The sequence below is a fragment of the Oryx dammah genome, unplaced genomic scaffold, assembly GCF_014754425.2.
Source record: "Oryx dammah isolate SB20612 unplaced genomic scaffold, SCBI_Odam_1.1 HiC_scaffold_5, whole genome shotgun sequence".
Classification (NCBI taxonomy): domain Eukaryota; kingdom Metazoa; phylum Chordata; class Mammalia; order Artiodactyla; family Bovidae; genus Oryx; species Oryx dammah.
In genome coordinates this window covers 62,255,466-62,274,526 of record NW_024070189.1, presented here as the reverse complement: position 1 = coordinate 62,274,526, position 19,061 = coordinate 62,255,466, and the positions used below count along the sequence as shown (strand labels likewise).

Below are 19,061 nucleotides of genomic sequence, written 5' to 3'. Positions count from 1 at the left end.
TCTTTATAGGCACTCGCTCTTGCCTGAAGCTGGAGTGACCACTGGTGCCTTCTGTGGCTTTAAATCAGAAGGGCTGTAGGCATGGTGGAACAGGAGGTGCGGCAGCTTGGCACCTGCAGATCTCACTTCTTCCATTACAGGCAGGAACCAGACAGCCCCCTTTCTGAAGCAAAGAACCTAGCATGGCACCTTTTCAGCTCCCCTCCTTTTTTCTTTGGCTATTTTCCTTCTCATGACCTAATTAGCTGCCCATATGGGCCAGAACCCAGACAAAGAAGCTGGGAAACAAGGAAGATGTTGAGGCGGATCTGCAGTGCCCCAGTCTGAGAAGCCTTTGATTCTCAGCAACTAGTCATTTCTCTTCTCTGAATCTGCTTGTAAAGTGTATGCATCCTAATTGAGAGAGTGAAATGAGGTGTTCCATGAATGAGGCTTAGCAAAAAGAAAGTACTCAGTAAGCACTGGCTGTCCATTCTCTGATAGCCCTCCTACTTGAAGGCAGTCAGTTCATTGTCCGCCTGGCTAGGTGGCCTCGTTAGCAGACCCGAAGTCTCTGGCCCATCGTCCTGCTGGCATGAGTTTTCTCTTGGTGGATCTGACAAGAGGATCCATTCACTGATGACACTATTGACTGCATTAGCTTATCAAATTCCCCATGGAACTAATTCCTGTCATCATTATTATAATTATTATTACTGTGGGTTTCGAGGGTGTGTTTAGGAGATTGCATAATTAGAAAAGGAAAAGTGCCTTTATTCTCCCTGTATTCTGTTATTGATCAGATTATGCCTCATGTATATAAAAGTTTCCACGTTATCACTCTTCCGGCTTTTAAGAAAATGATTTAAAAAAGCAAACCTTAACATCTTCCCTCTTAAGTGGTTTTCTACTTTCGTTGGGTATCTCAGGGCTATTTTCTTCAAATGTGGGAAATGATCAGCTGCGTATTTGGACAAAATGGACTTCACGTTATGCTAAGCAGAGAGAAGAAATAACCGCAAAGACATGCACCTTAAGCAGTCTGTACCTTGCTGCACGGAGCAATCCAATAGGCTATGGCGAGAAAAGGGAGGCCTAGGGAGACTCCAAAGACAGCCAGGAATTTCACAGCGATAGACTGTTGACGTAAGCCTGAGAGATTTTCATACCACATGGTAAGCAATTGCTGCTGACAGTTAGGATGAGCAACGAACTGTAAAAACAAAACAAAAACAAAAGAAAAACGCAAACAGGAAAATGGCATCGGTAGCACTTGAACAGTATATGGCCTCTGAGTAGCCCAGGGCTGACATGCTCCCCTGGGGCGGGGGTGGCCTGCGTGTTAGAGTGGGAGCAGCTGGTCAGGCACCTGCTGGGTCCCTCTGACATGGGGATGCTGGGGCCTTTGTGCTGTGGCCAGAGCTCTCACAGGACTGGCTGCATCAGGGCTTGGCAAACCGAGGTCCCTGAGAAGTCTCAGGCACAGAAAACAATAGCCAGCTTCTGGGCAAATGCTTGTCTCCAACCCCAGGAGACTTATCTCTGGGCAGAGTTCATCTGGGAGTCAACATGTTGGAATAGATGGAGCCTGAATGAGGTTTTAGAGTCAACATGAGTTTGAATTTTGCTTCTACCATTTACTAGCCAGGTGGCCTTGGGCCAGCTACTTAACCTCTCTGAGTTTCAATACTGTCCTCTGTGGCACATTGTTCTGTAAGATTGCATGAGATGTTGTAGAAAAGTTGCTCTCTCATTTCCTAACCTTGTGTGTTTCCGGACGATGCGTTAGCCCTCCTCAGTGTTCCCTCCCTGGATTTCCGTGGTGTTGGGCTTGGGCCCACGTTGCTTGCTGTGTCCCCACACAGTAGCTTCTCCCTGCCACCTCCCTTCTCTTGGAACTGCGTTGCCCTAGTGGCCGGGTTACAAGATGGGACTTTTGTGGACGTTTTGTATTGTGTTGATCTTACCCCTCTTGACAGATGTTGGACCAAGGGTAAAACCCAGACTTAAACTGGATCCACTGGGTTTTCTCAGCTGTGTATTTGAGCCTGTGATCAAGTGAGGCTGTCTTTTTACTTACTGAGGAGTTAATGTGTGGCCTTGAGAGATCTGGGTGGCTATCTTCCACTGTGTGCACTAAGTAGCAAAACAAGCCAGTTAAAGAGAGAGAAAGAAGAATGAAGTGGTCTAGAAAGATGCTCCTACCCCCTCTGAGGCCCAGCTCCACTTTGCCCACATGGTCCACGAGACATCTGTAGATTCAAATACAGCATCTTCCTTTTTCTGTTTGATTCAGCGAGTTGACTTGAGTTGCTGCAACCAAACATCCTCTACCTACAAATATTTGGTGCTACTTGGCCATTTGTCCATTTGATTCTGTCTTGGCCAGTAGAAACTGGCAATAGGCAACACTTAAATAACATTAATGGGAATAAAGTATACAGTTGAGAAAACTATGCTTCTTAGCTTATTTCTTCCCTGTGACAAAGGTGAGCCAGTATTTGCTTTAGGCAGCCCTGCTCTTTGACCCCATCAGGATAGCCATGTGCCTTTAGAGCTGAGACTAGAGCAGATAGACTGAACATTCTTCAAAAAGAGTGACTTTTCAGTGGATCATAATGTCCCAATTTTCATCCTGTTTGCCTCACTGGGTATTAAGAGGACATATACAGCAATTTCTGAGAAATGCAAAACATTCCCTTTTCATTATAAGAACAATAAAAATAGAGCTATTTAAAAAACTCTCAACGCAGATGGCAACCACTGCTTGTTTCCAGTTTCTGGGAACTCACAGTAGCGGCCAAATGATTTGTGAGGATGCTATCAAAGCTTTATTTGGCCCTGCAGCAGCCCCTGGTGATACTATTACTCAATCATTAGCTGCAAATGAGGCTTTTTGGTAGATAGCATTATTAGATTCATTGCAACCGTTGTGGTTTTTCCCTTCAACAACCAGAGCAACAGATTCTCCTCAACCCAGGTAGGCACCCTCAGGTCATGCTATGGTTTCCTGTGCCCTTGCTGTATCACCACAAAGTGGAGCAAACAACAGACCATCCTACACGTGTTTTGGTAATTCTCGGAGCCTGGTCACAACACGGTCCCATGACAGGTCGACTTGCAGACATGAGGGCCAGTCAGTTTTGTTTTTCAGCAGTTAACCTTCTCTGGGTGCTGACGTGGCCCTGCTCAGGAGCAACGCACAGTGCCATGAAGTAGCGGAGATTGCTTGGCTCACCCTGTGGCTCCCTGCACCGTGGCTGCTCTGGGAGGACCCTCATCCTGATGCCCACCATTGGCCTCTCTATCTTTATCTGGGGAGGGCCCTTTCATGCACCTTCTGCTGCCTTCTGCAGACAAACCAGCATAACAGATTGGGCAGCAGTGCAGGAAGAGGAGAAATTCTGAGCGAGGACAAAGTGGGAACCATTCCCACTCACCCTCACCTACCGCAGAGGAGGACAGTGGACCCAACTTAAACAAGGGAGGCTTTCTTGAGACTCTGTTCTCCTCTGATTAGGCTTTTGTTAATTTCCACAGTGTCATTTCTTCCTCCATAATAAAGCAGCCTAGCTCCAAACATGCTATTTATTTGTAGATAGACTTTATAACATAATGATCCCCCAAAGCTGATAGTAGCTGATAGCCAAAGCCCAAATTGTTATTTATCTTTACATGGGCACTTTTCTGTATTTGTAGCAGGACTTAGAAGACAACCTCATGACAAATAATTCAGTGTGTATCACAGAGTTTTGTTTCCCCCACTGTGCTTTTGAAGCACAGAGAAACGTTCCTAACCCAAGGGAGATGAGAGTAACATGAAGCACGCTATCAAGACACAACGAACACCCTAAGCAGAAGAGCACTCAGCCAGGGAACAAAGGCAGGAGCAGGGGGAGAATCTTCAAAAGCAGCATCAGAGAGAAACAGAGGAAGAAAAGCCCACAGCTAGATACGATAGAGTGGGAACTCAGAAAAACAGTGTAGTCGTGGCCAGCTTTTTTTGCCATCTGGCCCACAAGAGGGTGGATTGATCAAAGGATGGATTGCCCAGGCCATTCCTGCCCCGCAACCATTCTGGACTGAGAGTATGCTACGCGGTTATGAGAGTTCTTCAAGGGAAGAACTGGTTTGACCACTTCAGCTTTCCCATCTATGTGATTCATACTCTTCCTCACAGGGAGTAATGACCTGGAGCTGAAAATATGTCAAGATAGGCTTATGTGGAGTGCAGCAGCCTGTCAGGAGAATATATGTCAGACCATACCCACGACTGGGTTGGGTTGTTCCAGAGAACTAGGCTGAGGCCGGGAGCTAAGAAATTAAATTGGAAAGAGAAGTAGAAAGGAGCTCTAAGACAGAATTCCCTGTTTTGGTAAAGGAGACCGGGAAACAGGACCTGAAGGCCGGGAGAGACTAGAATTCATGTGGCCCCCGGTTTCTGAGTCCATCTCAAGCCAGTTATTGTGGTGGCATGTTTGACCAGCCTTCATGTTTAGGATAATATTTATACCCAAAGCTAGTTTTCTGTAAATATCTCACCTAAACTTCCTATTCCTCCCAGCCCCTGGTGACTTTTTAGTGAGAATACAGTACTGGCATATGGGGACTCTTGGGCATATTGGCCAAATCCTGGCTCTTAATTTGCTTTCAGTTGATCCATTCATTGTTATTTTTCTTTTATAGCCTGAAGGAAGAGTATCCCCTTCACTCTTTTCCCTGCTTTATATTCATTTACAAGGAAATATCTGATATTTTAAGAATAAATAGTTAGTTGAAGAATATCAACATTCCTTAACTAACTGTTGAGTATTTTTCTGGCTGTTTCATGGAATGTTAACACCCTTGGGCCATGTATTCCTATTACAACAGACTTTCCTGATGGGAGTGTGTTTAAGTGTGTGGATTGGAGCAAGGCTGCCCGGGATCAAGTTCAGGTCCTGCCACACATTGGGCACATGATCTTAGATCATTGATGCTTCCCATGTTTAGTTTTTTTTTTTCTGTAAAATGAGGCTAATAATGAAGATTCAGTGAGTCAGTATTTGTAAGTGTTTAGGACAGTACTTGGCAAATAGTAAGCGCTGTTCAGTTCAGTTCAGTTCAGTCGCTCAGTCGTGTCCGACTCTTTGCGACCCCATGAATTGCAGCACGCCAGGCCTCCCTGTCCATCACCAACTCCCGGAGTTCACTCAGATTCACGTCCATCGAGTCAATCAAGCCCATGATTCTCCTTTCTGAAATTTCCCATTTTTTCCCCTCCTTCCTCCCCTTGTTTCTCCATTCTCCTCCTCTCTGGCTGCGGTTCTACTCCACCCTCCTATTTTCATTCTGTTCTCCACGTGGTTTGAGTGGAGTTTCTTGAAGTGTTGTTGCCTTTGGAAGGGTTTAAGTAGCCAGGCAGATGAGTGAGGCCACTCCTTGTCTAGCCCATGCCTCCCTGCTCGTCCTCCAATGAAAGTGCAGTCGAGCTGATGCAGGCAATCAGCTGAAAGTGAGCTCGTCTCCACGAGGGCAGTCAGGGCCACTGTCAGACCTGCTCAGCCCCATGCTGACTCCCCCCACCATGGACTGCGGCATGCCAGGCCTCCCTGCCCCTCACCGTCTCCCAAAGTTTGCCCACGTTCATGTCCACTGCATCAGTGATGTCATCTTAAAGACTATTAAATCTTGCATTTGCTTCTTTTAGGGGTAGGGGAAAAGGGATACATGTGCTCAGAGGCTTTGAGGCTGTGTGATCCCCATATCCATTAAACCCAGATTTTTCTGACACTAGGTCTCATTCACAGAATAATGAGATGTGGCAATGCATGATTTGATAAGCCAAAGAATAACTTCGCTAGAGAAAAAATTTATGAAATCTAGTGCTTATAGAGAAAATGACTATTTTCTGCAGAAAACCACCAAAGGCTGATGTCCAGTGTGACTGTGATCAGGATTTTTCACTTAGCTCATCACTAGCCTTTCCTTATAGAAACCTTTTTACCCCCTGCCCTGGAAACTGTCTACATAGGCAAAGAGAGACAGGTACTATACTAGTCAAGTGGCTTTTCATAGTGTGGACAGTAAAATGGAATTAGAATAACTCTGTGTTGCCACTGCCTATTTAAATCTCATAGGAGTGGACATCTCATAGGACGGGGAAGCCTGGTGTGCTGCAGGGGGTTGCAAATAGTCGGACAAGACTGAGCAACTGAACAACAACAGAGACAATAGGATTGGATCCAAGGGTGCTAATGTTACTCTGTCCCGTTTTTGTCTTCGCAAAGTTCTCAAGTCGTAGAAATTGAGGAGGGAAGAAGAGAAATGGAAATGTCGATTGTTGACTAGTTTAGCTTGCTGGTTCGTTTGTTCATTCATTCATTTCAGCATACTTCTCCCCACTGCCACCTCTTACCAGTTGCTGTGTTCAGCACTGCAAGTAAAGAGCAGTTGCAGTCCTTGTCCACAGAGAGCTCTTGGCTCTGTGGCTGTGTAAGTGGAGTAGGGCTTAGCAGGAACACCACCATTCCAGAGTTGGCCTTCCATGAATAAGCAAACACGGAATGCTCATCCCATCAGTGTGCTTTCTCCTGGATTTTTCCCTTTTGTGAGACTTATGATTGAGAGTCTCACATCCATGGCATCCATGTAGTTGCTTTGCCTACAAAGATAACTTAACCTTCACTCTGTTCTCTGTGCAAGCAGTTAGCAGAGTGGTTACATGCACAAGCTCTGAGGTTAGACGATCCTGGTTCAAATCCAGATACGGCACTTTCTAGTTGTGTGACCCTGAGCAAGCCCCTTCACTGCTTCTAGCTTCGTGGTCCACGAGAGAGGAGAGTGTGTGCTGGGTGCTCAGTACATGGCCTGGTGCTTTGGATTTAAGGTGGGCGTTGGTGCTCCTGCTACTGCTTCCGCTCCCCCTCCAGGGCTGTCAGTAGTTCTCTTCACTCTTCCCTTTGCTGAGTTTACCCATCATCAGAGTTTTGAGTGACCATGGTGATTTTAGAGTTAAACATTCCTGAGGAAACTTAGTATGTTTGATTACAATAAAAATGAAAGCAGAAGTTGTCATCGTTATATTAAGTTTTAAATCATGGAGCATTCTAGTATGGAGTCAACACCATCACCATGTTCACTGAACCTATTTACTTAGCCATGCAGCTCTTGAATGGCCACTACAGGAGGATAATCTGTGATAGTTCTAAATGATGGTGGAGAGTGAGAAGAAAAAGGTGTAGGGTTTGGAGCTGTGGGTAGGGAGCCTCAAAAGTCATACCTCTTTCAAGGAGCCTCTAAGCATGTGCACTATCAGTGGAAGGACTGATGCTGAAGCTGAAACTCCAATACTTTGGCCACCTGATGCGAAGAACTGACTTATTGGAAAAGACCCTGATGCTGGGAAAGATCGAGGGCAGGAGGAGAAGGGGACGACAGAGGATGAGATGGTTGGATGGCATCACCGACTCAAAGGACATGAGTTTGAGCAAGCTCCAGGAGTTGCTGATGGATAGGGAAGTCTGGCGTGCTGCAGTCCATGGGGTGGCAAAGAGTCAGACATGACTGAGCGACTGAAGTGAACTGAACTGAAACATGGGTAAAATGTTTTAAAATCACAGCTTGAGTGTTTTTACAGTTAAAAATTGAGGACCTAGTATATGAAGGAACTTTGGTTACATTATCTGTAATCTTCACAATAACCCTCCCAAAGTGGATGTATTATCTACATCCTCATATACAAATGAGGATGTGTTATCAACCCCATGTTTCAGTTGAGGAAACTGAGGCTTGGTCAGTTCAGGTTGCCCACAGTTCCACAGCTGGAGAATGGTATAGTTGGAGTTCTAACTCAGGTTTGTCTGATTCCAAAACCTGGGGTCTTTTCATGTGTAAGATCCCTCTGGAAGTCTCTTGATTTGGTTGGCTTGGATTGTAGTCCTTCCTGGTCTTAGTTCTTTGTCACAAGTGAAACAATAAGAAACAGACATGTACTGAGCACTCATATGGATCAGGCCCTGTGCTGAGCACTTGTGAACATTCTCTCATTTAATTCAATACGCCCATTATAAAGCTGATGGTGCTGTGAATATCAGATCTGACTCCACTATGAACATTTCTTAACCACCTTATGCTGCCTTTCTCGGCTGAAGTTTCCTGAATCTTTTCTGGGTCAGATCCCTGTCAGATTCTATCTGCCAAGCAGAAGGGCCTCTCTGTGAGCCTACAGATTTCATGTGTGCCGAAGAGATGCTTATATGGTTTTCCAGCCAAAGTGCTAGGTGTCTCCTTTCACCCCATGGCAGTGGGTTGAATCCTCTTGGAAAGGACAGTTGACCTCTGACTTTCTTCTCTAGAGCAGTAGATGTTCTATGTTAATCCCACACCCATCCATTTGCATTGTTTGGGTCAGATGGAAGGATGGAGGGTTAGGGTTAGATGGAGGGCATTTGGGCTGAGGAGAAAGGAAGCAAGTGAAAGAGAAGGAGAAAGAAGAACAGAGCAAATGAAGGGAGAGTCAGAGAGTTTAAGACCTGACTTTCAGCTGAGGTTCCCTCTTCTTCTCTTTTCCTTTCCATTTCCAGTCTCTGGCCAAACTCTGGCAAAACTGTTCTCAGAGCCTTCCCAGAGTTGACCATCTCTGAGCTCTGCTCAAGGTGTCTCTGCTTGCTGGAGTGCTTTCCTTCTCATTTCCACACATCCAAGTTTTGTCCAGCTCAGTAACCATCACTTCCATGAAAGTCTGTCCTGCTCAACTGAGAATCTCTCTTTCTCTCCTCTCAAGTAAGTCATGGTCTCTCTCTTTAATCATAGTTAATATGCCTGTATAATCCTCTGCCAGAGAGAAGACCCCTTCTGGAGGGTTCTTCTGGTACTCATCCTGGCACTCACTGCTTGGGTATTCAGGCAGTGTTATGTATGAGGGAGTGTGCAGCTAGAAGTTCAGACTGCAAACCAGCGCCATGTACAGGACCTGACACGGTCCCTGTGGTGCAGAAGAATCTAGCACCTCTGGCCGTGTCACCACATCTGGAAGAGACGCAAGGGAACAAGAGGCGGAAAGCTTGCTTGCCCCCAGGAGACGCGAGTCGATAGATGACTGAATTCACATCCCTACTGAAGTTATTTTCACTACAGAAGTTCCAGGAGATTGGAAGACAGTGATGACAGCACTGTCAACAGCAACAAAACTTCATTCTCAAAGGTAAGCATGCTAGGAGTTTAGAGAGCTTACCAGGAGAAAACTCATCATCATCTGGAAGGGGTGCCTGAGAGCTGTGCCGAGGAGTCAGCTGGGGCCTGGAACCTGGCTCAGGAGAGTTTTGCTTCTTGGTTTCTTACGTGTTGCTTCTGCACTGCCTCCCGCCCCTTGCCTTTTGGCAGCACTGTCTTCAAGATTCTTCATTTGCTAACCAAACGAGTGTGATTTAAACACTCCCCTCACTGTCGGGAGATTCCCTTTGGACGCCTGAACAGATGTCTCTCACTCAATTCCAGCTTCCCCCAGCTCCTCTTCCACTTGTGCACCTGCTGGCCCAGCCAGCCCTGGCGTCCTTTTAGTCACGTCCACAGCCGAGGGTCCAGCCAGGCAGCTGCTGATTGAATGATACGGGAAGTTTGCAGGGCAGCAAGAGGAGATGGGTGCTTCTGAAGGCTCTTGGCTGCCCACTGAGATTTGATATCATACCTTCAGTTGAGTAGCTTTTTTGTTCCCAGAGATAACTTCTCTGTTCCTGTTGCCCAGGGACAGCAGGACATGAAAAATTCTTTGACCTCAAATTAATCAGACCTTGACATTTCCTCATCAATAGGGATTACTTACACAAATGCCCCAGGTTGGTAGGTTCTCAGGACTGTACCTGTGACTCAGCCCCATCTCTCTTGCCAGGGAAAGAATGATTTTGGGCTTCTCCCAGGATGAGCCAGTTCTTGAGTGCACACACAGTGGCAGTAGATCTTGGCTGGCCCTCCTGGAGATAGATGCTGACCGTGATTTTTCAGTGCTCCTGGGAGTACTCCCACAGCTGTGAGCCCAGAGGGTCCTGACTTGGTTTCTAGTCTGGCTAAGTTGTGGACTCAGTGAGCTTCTAGCTGGGTCCAGATGTGGGCCTCTGCTCTTTCACAAGTATTACCAAGAGGCCTTTCTCCATACCTGGGTCGTGACTCTCTCCACCCCACTTACGGCTGTACCGTAGCCTAAAGAGAAATGGGAGCAGCTTCTAGCAAACCTGCTTGGATTATCTTCAACTACTCACATTCCTGCGCCCTCCCCTCCAGCCAAACTGCCCTGTGTACTGTTCTCAGACATGGCCTATGTTGCCCTCCTGCCTGTTTCAAGGGGGTCCATCTTGCTCTGCTCTGGTTTGGTTCCTAATCAACCTTCCACATCCAAGTTTGTCTTTACTTTAAGTGATTCCAAGTCCCTCGAGTCCCTGAGATGCCCTGGACTCCTGGGTCTTGTACAGCCCACTCAGGTGACAGTCATGGTCTTGGGTCAAGTTGTGAATAGCTGGACTATGGTGTTTAGGTCTGAGCTCTTCTGCTGTTTTTAAGGGAACCTGCCTTTGTATCCTCAGGAGTTTACAGCCTTATGTTTTGCACATAGCCAGTATTCAGTAAACACGTTGAATGATAAATTGTACTCTTCTGAAGCCTCTGAGATCTGCTACATCATTTTCTCTGACTCATAATCCTAGAATGATTTCTAAATATAACACGTCCTTTCCTACTCAGGATCTGATGAACACTGAACTGTCTTCACATCTTTAGTAGAGGGCAGACAGGGAGAAGTGATGAAAACTAAATCAGCCTCGTACCTTCTTGTGCCAGAGAAGATTGAAATGAGAGGCAAAAATAGGGTGTGAAGATTCTCTTTTGGATTGAATGAGAATTGTTTAATTTCAGTGGTCTGCCATTACCACTGCAAACACATCAATCTGGCAAATATTTATATAATATAGTAATTTCTGTTATTATAAAGAATAGCTAATGTTTATTAATTATTTATTCTTTGTCAGGCTCTTTGCTTAACAACTGCGATGTTATTTAACCCTCACATCAGTTCCTTGAGAAACACATTGTTATATCCCTATTTTAAATATGGCAGCATGAGACACAGAGAAATTAAGTAGCTTGCCTACAAACACAAAGGTGATTATTGCAGAGTATGGACTTGAAGCCAAAGACAATGTTTTGAAGTATTATCCTGTATTTCCACAGGATAGATTTCAAACAGGCAGACATGCCAAAGCATGAAGATCCACAGTGATTTCTCCAAGCTTACAGAGGCCAGGGGACCTCATAATTCAAGTTGTTAAAACTCTTATCTCTCTGTGCTTCTGCCTGTGGGATAGCAAAGTCCCAGTAGAGATAAAAAATCAGGAATACGCAATGGAAAAGGCTTGAAGCCAGTTTCCTCGACAACTTCATCTTGCTAAATGGAGTGAGTCATCGTGCTAAAGATGAACTCCTGGGCTCACTCTCCTGCATGCAGACAAGAGTAGCAGCAACTGATTCAGCTGTTGCTCAGCTGCCTGGTCACCACTCTGCAAGGACAGGTTAATGGGGAGGTCACCCAGGTCTACATTAACAGCCATGAAATGTAAAGACTCCAGCCAAAAACTTGCTTTGCTGAAGGTCCTTCTAGGATCTTTGGCCTGTTGCCAAATCTCACCTGAGGATGATACTTCACTAGGAAAAGCTGTAGTTTCAGATAATTCTTTGAGCCTGGCATCTTCATAATATTCCCAAGTTGGATCCATTACTCTTATCCTTTAGGTGCAAGGTCATAAAGTGTACACAGGCTCTGAAGGCAGCCTGCCTGGCTGCCAGTCTTGGTTTTACCATTGATTATTGAAGACAGGGTGGATTCAGTTTTCAGGCCTCAGTTTCTCCATTTATAAGCATGACTAACTCAAAGCAGTTTTCAAGGCTTCAGAAAACACAGTCCTACATTTTGGTTCAGTGGTTTAATGGCAACCCAGTATTCTTGCCTGGAAATTCCAAGAACAGCAGAGCCTGGTGGGCTACAGTCCATGGGATTGCGAAGAGTCAGACATGACTGAGCAACTAACATATACAATACTGTTTTTTTGTTATTGGTGTTGGTATAATATTGTATTTCTGTAATAAAAGTCAGACATGTAAATCATTATAATCTTAAGCCCTGTCTGAAGAGTTGTGTCATGCATTAAAGTTTTTAATAAATCAAAGGTATGCTCACTTACAGAGTTTTCATCTCTATATTTTTAAATGGCTCTTAATGAGAGAAAGAAATTCAATTGTCTGTAAAAACAAAGTTTTCTTGCAAGAATAATTCTACCTTCAGTTCAAAGATTTTATCAAATAGGAGAACACACACTCAAAGGTGGTGGTGGCAGTTTAGTCACTCAGTCATTTCTGACCCTTTGTGACCCCATGGACTGCAGCATGCCAGGCTTCCCTGTCCTTTACTATCTCCCAGAGTTTGCTCATACTCATGTCCATTGAGTTGATGATGTCATCCAACCATCTCATGTCGCCCCGTTTTCCTCCTGACCTCAGTCTTTCCCAGCATCAAGGTCTTTTCCAGTGAGTCATCTCTTCTCATCAGGTGGCCAAAGAATTGGAGCTTCAGCTTCAGAATCAATCTTTCCAGTGAATATTCAGGGCTGATTTTCTTTAGTATTGACTGGCTTTATATATTTGCAGTCCAAGGGACTCTCAAGAGTCTTCTCCAACACTACAGTTTGAAAGCATCAATTCTTCGGCGCTCAGCCTTCTTTATGGTCCAACTCTCACATCTGTACATGACTACTGGAAAAACCATAGCTTTGACTATATGGACCTTTGTAGGCAAAGTGATGTCTCTGTTTTAATACATTGTCTAGGTTTGTCATAGTTTTCCTTCCAAGGAGCAAGTGTCTTTTAATTTCATGACTGCAGTCACCATCCCTAGTGATTTTGGAGCCCAAGAAAATAAAGTTTGTCACTGTTTCCATTGTTTCCCCATCCATTTTCCCTGAAGTGATGGGACCAGATGCCATGATCTTAGTTTTTTAAATGTTGAATTTTAAGGTCAGCTTTTTCACTCTCCTCTTTCACCTTCAAGAGGTTGTTTAGTTCCTCTTTGCTTTCTGTCATTAAAGTCGTATCATCTTCATATCTGAGGTTATTGATATTTTTCCTGGAAATTTCGATTCCAGGAGAAATATCACCCAAAGGTATTGATACTGATATAGGAAATCAACATTTATCTTTAACTAAGCAGAAGAAGGCAAAGATAGACTAGAAATGCTTTCTTGAAATATAAAACACAGCTTTCAGTCAATAAAAAATTATTTATTTCAGTCAATAAAAAGTCCTAGGTTGATGGAGCTAGTAGTAAGTGGTAAGGTGAAGTGATCCTACATTTTTCAAGAAGATTTTCTTCTCCAGTTATCAAAAGTATTAGGTCAGTTGCAGATGAAGGAATCAGAGGCAGATGTCTTGAGTTTACCTGTAACTTTTTTGTCTGATTCCCAAATTTCCAGGGTTCTCTTGCAGAGAAATGTATATATAACTCTGCAGTGATTTATTTGATACACTTTACTTTTTAAAGTCACACTTTGCATTTTACCCTTATGTAATTATTTAAAAATAAGCACTCAAAGTTAATTTCTCTTCTACGAATATATTGCTGATATATGTGTAACATGTATTTTGCCCATATATTTGTTTTACTTGATACTTTTATTTGTATGTAGTTTTATCTTTGAAACATACTTAGGATTTTATCACTTTTTTAGATTTAAAATTTTGAATTCTTAACACTGACAAAACGTTTGGGTTACCAGTATTTTGATGATAATGAGAAATGCTGAAATAATGACATGGCCATTGGTTCAAGAATTAGAAATAGCATGTTTGTAACCCCCATGTTCCAGATGTTGGCAGCTGGTGAGTGCAAACCTAGCCGCAATAGTAGGCATGCTTGCATCTAACCACCAGACAGATAGTAAGTGCTGACTGATCCATGCACCAAGCATTTTCAGGCATGGAGAACACAACAGTGAGCAGTATGGTCAAGGCCTTTGCCTTTGGAGAACTTGTTAATTCCCATTTCTTTAGCTACAGTGAAATCTGTAGCCCTTTCAAGCTAGATGGCAGGTTTTTTTTTTTTTTTTTTGATCACCTCTTCCTGTGTACTTCTGTTGGATTCAAGTATTCTACACAAGTCACTCTACCTGTCACTAAGTGTGTTCTGAACTGTCCCTCAGTGACTGGTCCAGTGCATGGCACTGTGGTCCTGGGCCTCTGTAGCCCTGCTCTGGCTGCCCCACCAGCAGCCCTCTGGGCTCTTGTTCTGCTCTCATGGACACCTCCTGGCTGGTCCATGCCTCTGAAGAGTGAGTCTGTCCTTCTGTTCTCTGCTCTGCTCTCAGGGGCTCACTTTTTCCTGTAGTTCTGCTGCCAGGCTCCCACAAGGTGCTAAATTCTTGGGACCTGGGATATTTCCTTCTCAGGTGAGGCACCTGCTTTCTCAGCAGAGAAAGATCTCCATCTTTTGACCTCAGACATGGCTGCCTCTTCTCATCTTTTCTAAGGTCAGCACTCCAACAGAGTCTTTGAAAAGCGATGCCTGAGGTGAAGTCACATGACTTCCGTTGTTCTGTGGTTTCTCCTTCTCAGGGTTCAGGCCTGCATGATTCTGCTTCTGATGACTCTTGGAGGATTCTTTCATTCATTTGTGTTTGTGCTTAGTCGTGTCCAAGTCTTTGCGACCCCGTGGACTGTAGCCTGCCAGCCTCCTCCCTCCATAGAATTCAGCAGGCAAGAATAATCGAGTGGGCTGCCATTTCCTTCTCCAGGGGATCTTCCCCATCCAGGGCTTGAACTTGGATCTTCTGTGTCTCCTGCATTGCAGGCAGAATCTTTACCCACTGAGCCATCCAGAAAGAAGTGGAGGATTACTTGTTATATTTCTTTTCATCTCCATTTGACTTTGAATTAGCCTTCTGAAAGCTGGATGGAGAGAGGTGTTAAATCCTGAGTCAGTACTCTTTGCTCCCTACACACAGCTCATCTTGGCTTGTGGGGAGGCCAAGGCAGATTGAAGGACCACCATCTGCTGAGCCCTGATCCCCTGCTTATCCCTCACACCCAGTCTTGGCCAGACTTCTCCCTTCTAGGAATTTTTTTCTCAGACTTTCCTTAAAAATTAACCTTATTTTCTACTCTTCCACATTCTAGCAGCAACTAGACCAACTAAGTTAAACCCTGTGTAGACATTCTTCAGATTATTTTTCATGTGGTTTCCCTATGCAAACAACAGGGTGTGTCTGTTATGAGCACCCCTCTCCCCAACAGCCACCATAATTTTTCCCATCTAGAGCATACATTAAACTTTTAAAGGGTGTCTCCTAACCTCATGTGTCATACTGCTTATTTCTACCCTCTGATACTTTAAAGGACATTCATACATAGACAGAGAGCCTGGCACATACCTTTGCTAGATAATTAGTCAATGTTGGTTTCTTTTCTCTTGGTGCCTGCTGTCACCCAAAACTTCCAGCCTTGCTGCTTTCACTTTGCTCAAAAATGTGGATATTCATCACACCCCAAACACTGGGAAATATGCAGCACTTATTTCTGGCAGAAGTACAGTCTGGTTAGGCAGGTGACTGCTGGCTCTCTGTTCTTAGATGTCACTGATTCAGTTATCAATGCAAAGTTCCCCTTCGTGAGAGGTATGAATATTCAGCAACAAATGCACAGGTCCCCTCAACACCTGTGCTTGGTATTTGAAGAGGCAGTGGTCTCCTTTGTCATTCAGGGACTCATGATATATATAGAAAATTTCTTTATGGGTTGAGTTAATTTTGGTCATACTGGTTTTTATCATGCTCTGACAAATAGAATCTCTCTTTAACTATGTTCATGTTCTTCAGAAATGGAAACTGAGTCTCATAAATTATTGTGATCTATTTAAGGTAATGTCTACATATACATAAATTTATGTTCATCCATTCATCCATCCTTCCATTCATCCAGAAAATACCTACTGAGCCAGATGCTAGGAACACACAGTTTGCAAATAGTGTCTCTCAATATTGTTCTCATGACTCTCAACGTCTACATCAGGAAATAGGTTAGCAGGAAATTCAGTGTAGTTCAATCAGTGCCATAACAGGATTAGCCCTTAATGCCGTGAAATAGCCGAGAAGAGGCACCCAACCCAGGAGGGGATGTGGAAAGACAATGAAAAAAGGCTTCCTGGAGGAACGATTCTTGAGTGGAGCCATGAAGGCTATAACCAGGCCACTGAGAGGGCCAGGAAGAGCATGCTAGGGAGAAGTAGCTGCAAAGAGATTGGGCTTGAGGGTTAGATAGATCTTAGAGCTCAATTTTACCTCTGAACTGAATCTGTTTCATCTGTAAATGAGGATGACAGTATTGATGGTTTAAACTGAATGAATGTATTCAAAACACTTGACATGGTGAAGGGGACAGATTAAGCACTTACCAAAATACTGTTGTTATTAGTACTAGTGATGCCTTAGTGCCTGTTGTGTCAGGAGAGGTGTAGGCATCCCAGGGTGAATGGACCATTGGGGAGTGATGGGAAATGGGTGCTCCTGAAGGGGTCTTGCATCATACTAAGATGGAAACTAAAAATGACCTGGAAAAGGAGAGTACCTTGGGAGCTAGGGAGAGTTGTACTAGACTTTCACTATTAGGTATTTGGGGCCAGTTGCCCATAGTGTAGATTGGATGTACACACACACTTGCCCCACTTCTGCCCCTGCTGGCCTCTCATTTACCAAAGAGCAAAAACAGCATCATTTAAATTACATCATCAGACAGTCTCAGAAGGCTCCGGGGCACCTGATTCATGGAACCTGCCCAGTAGACAATGATAATTTATTGCAGTGTCCAGGATTCATTTTGCAACCTCTTCAAATGTTAATGATCAATAATGTAATTATGATGGGGAAAGTTCCTGGGCCAGTTGTGGGTTTAATTTAATTTACAAAGCCATCTGGAGCTATGCAGGAGACTGTTTACATTTCTTCCATGCCAGATTTGAATAACTTCAAGTCACTGTAATGTCAAATGTATAGCAAAGGCAATAGCCCTAAGCTCTGAGGGTTAGAAAGGGAGCCCATGCCTTGGGTAAAAGGATAGGAAGGGACTGAGTAGTAAGCAGAGGAGAGTCTCTGCTCAGGGTGGTTATGGAAGACTTTGGTGTGTTTCAGGAAGAATGAGACTGCCAGTGGGCTGGATCACAGTGAACCAAGAAGAGAGAGGCAGGATGTGAAGTAGGCAAGAATAGATGATCAGAAGTCTGATAGACATGGAAAGAAATGTGATGTCTTTCTAAGCAGCGTGGGCACCACTGGTCTGGCCTCTTGTTCAGCTGAGGGAAGCTCAGTTCTGAGCAAAAATCCATCCTCGAGCCAAATAATGCCCCTTCCTTGCTCTTGGAGAGATGGAAGAGGAGAGGTTACAGAATCCACCATCATTCTCAAAGACTCTGACTCATCCCCAGATCACTGAGCTGTTGGACAAGAGCTCCCTCCTTGGTCCTCACTCTTCTCTGCCTTGATGCTTATCCTACAGTCCCGTCCTTCTCTGAGGAAGAAGTATCCAATCTAATCTCAGCTGGCTCTCACCTCTGTTTTTGATCTTCCGTGTGGCTCCCTGACCATCTGAAGCCTGGCTCCTGAACCCTACTGAAATGGCTGTCTCAGAATTTCTTCTGATTGTCAGATCCACGAGTCTATTCTATGTCTTCCCTCCCTCTGACGGTTCTGTAACCCAGGTGCTGCCTGTTGAACCATAAATATCTTCTCCCTTAACCCACTCTGTACCACTGGGTGTCTGAATAACCTGCCTGGGAGAGGAGCCTGTCTTGTTTTGTTTGCTAAAGGCTCATCACAGGAGAATGAGTGGTGGTTTGCCTTCTGTCTCCTGTGGATGTGGCCAGGAAGGCTCTGGAAGAGACAAGTAGTCCTGGCTCAGGAGGAAGTTCACAGTTTCTGGGGGCTTTAGGAATGGTTCTGAAGCTCCTATGCTGACTGTTTTCTCAGCACAAGGACCAGTGAAGGGGAGGGGAGGGTACCTGGTGGTGAAGAAACACTTCCTGAGTCCAGGAGAGGAGAGTGGGCTTTGGGAATTTTCTGTGGGGTGTAGATATCAGAGTCTGCATGAACTGTCTGCACTGGAGGCAAAAGGACCCCCAAATAGGGACAATCAGAGTGCAATGCGTACTGACCCAGGCCAAGGGGCTATAGTATCCAGGATACAGTGCTCAAAAAACAAAGTGTTGAATGAATAAGATTGAGCCACAGCTTGTGGATAGATGGAGGTGGTCAGTGGGTGTTAGGGGTTTCAGGAGTGTCCACACAAAGAAGGGCACAGGCCAAGAGCCCTCTTTGGGTACACAGGTAAGTCTTCAGGACTGTGACATGATGCAGAGGAGGACACCCTGGACTGACTGAGGCAGGATCTCCTGGCAACCTGGGTAGGAGACGTGTGTATGCTCGGTTGCTAAGTTGGGTCCAACTCTTTGTGACCCCACGGACTGTAGCCCACCAGGCGCCTCTGTTCATGGCATTTCCCAGGGGAGAACACTGGAGTGGGTTGCTGTTTCCTTCCCCAGGGGATCTTCCCAATGCAGGGATCGAACCCCAGCCTCCTGCCTCTCATTCATTGGTAGGATTGGGATTCTTTACCACTGAGCCACCTGGGAAGCCCCAGTAGGAGACCCTGGCTTAGATTTGACATGTTTTAGAAAAATTTAAAAATGATAAAAGCCAATATTTATTGAGCACTTATGATGTACCAAACATTTTAAAATGATTAATATTCACAATAATCCTATGACATAGATATAATGATTAGCTTTCTTTTTTCCTTCAAATGAGGAAAGAGGCATGAGAGAGGCTAAGTGACTCGTCTGAGATCACACAGCCAGGATGTGAAGCACTTAGGCACTCTCACTCCAGAGCTTCATCTGTACCAAGTAGCAGTTAAGATGAGAGAGTCATGAAGCAAATTCATACCAGTTATGCGTGTTTCTTTACTAATTACATACTTAACATGGTTTATACATACATGTATAATATGTAACATTTTAATAA

The 19,061-nt window shown here is 44.6% G+C and overlaps 1 protein-coding gene across 1 annotated transcript in view; it reads right to left on the bottom strand.

The window, feature by feature from the left end:
* The window catches only part of TRPC7 (transient receptor potential cation channel subfamily C member 7), a 142,388-nt gene that overhangs the window by 65,465 nt on the left and 57,862 nt on the right, over positions 1 to 19,061 (bottom strand). Inside the window, exon 4 of the mRNA XM_040241561.1 lies at positions 1,028 to 1,192. Coding sequence (XP_040097495.1) covers positions 1,028 to 1,192 — 165 coding nt within the window. The remainder of the gene's footprint in view (positions 1 to 1,027; positions 1,193 to 19,061) is intronic.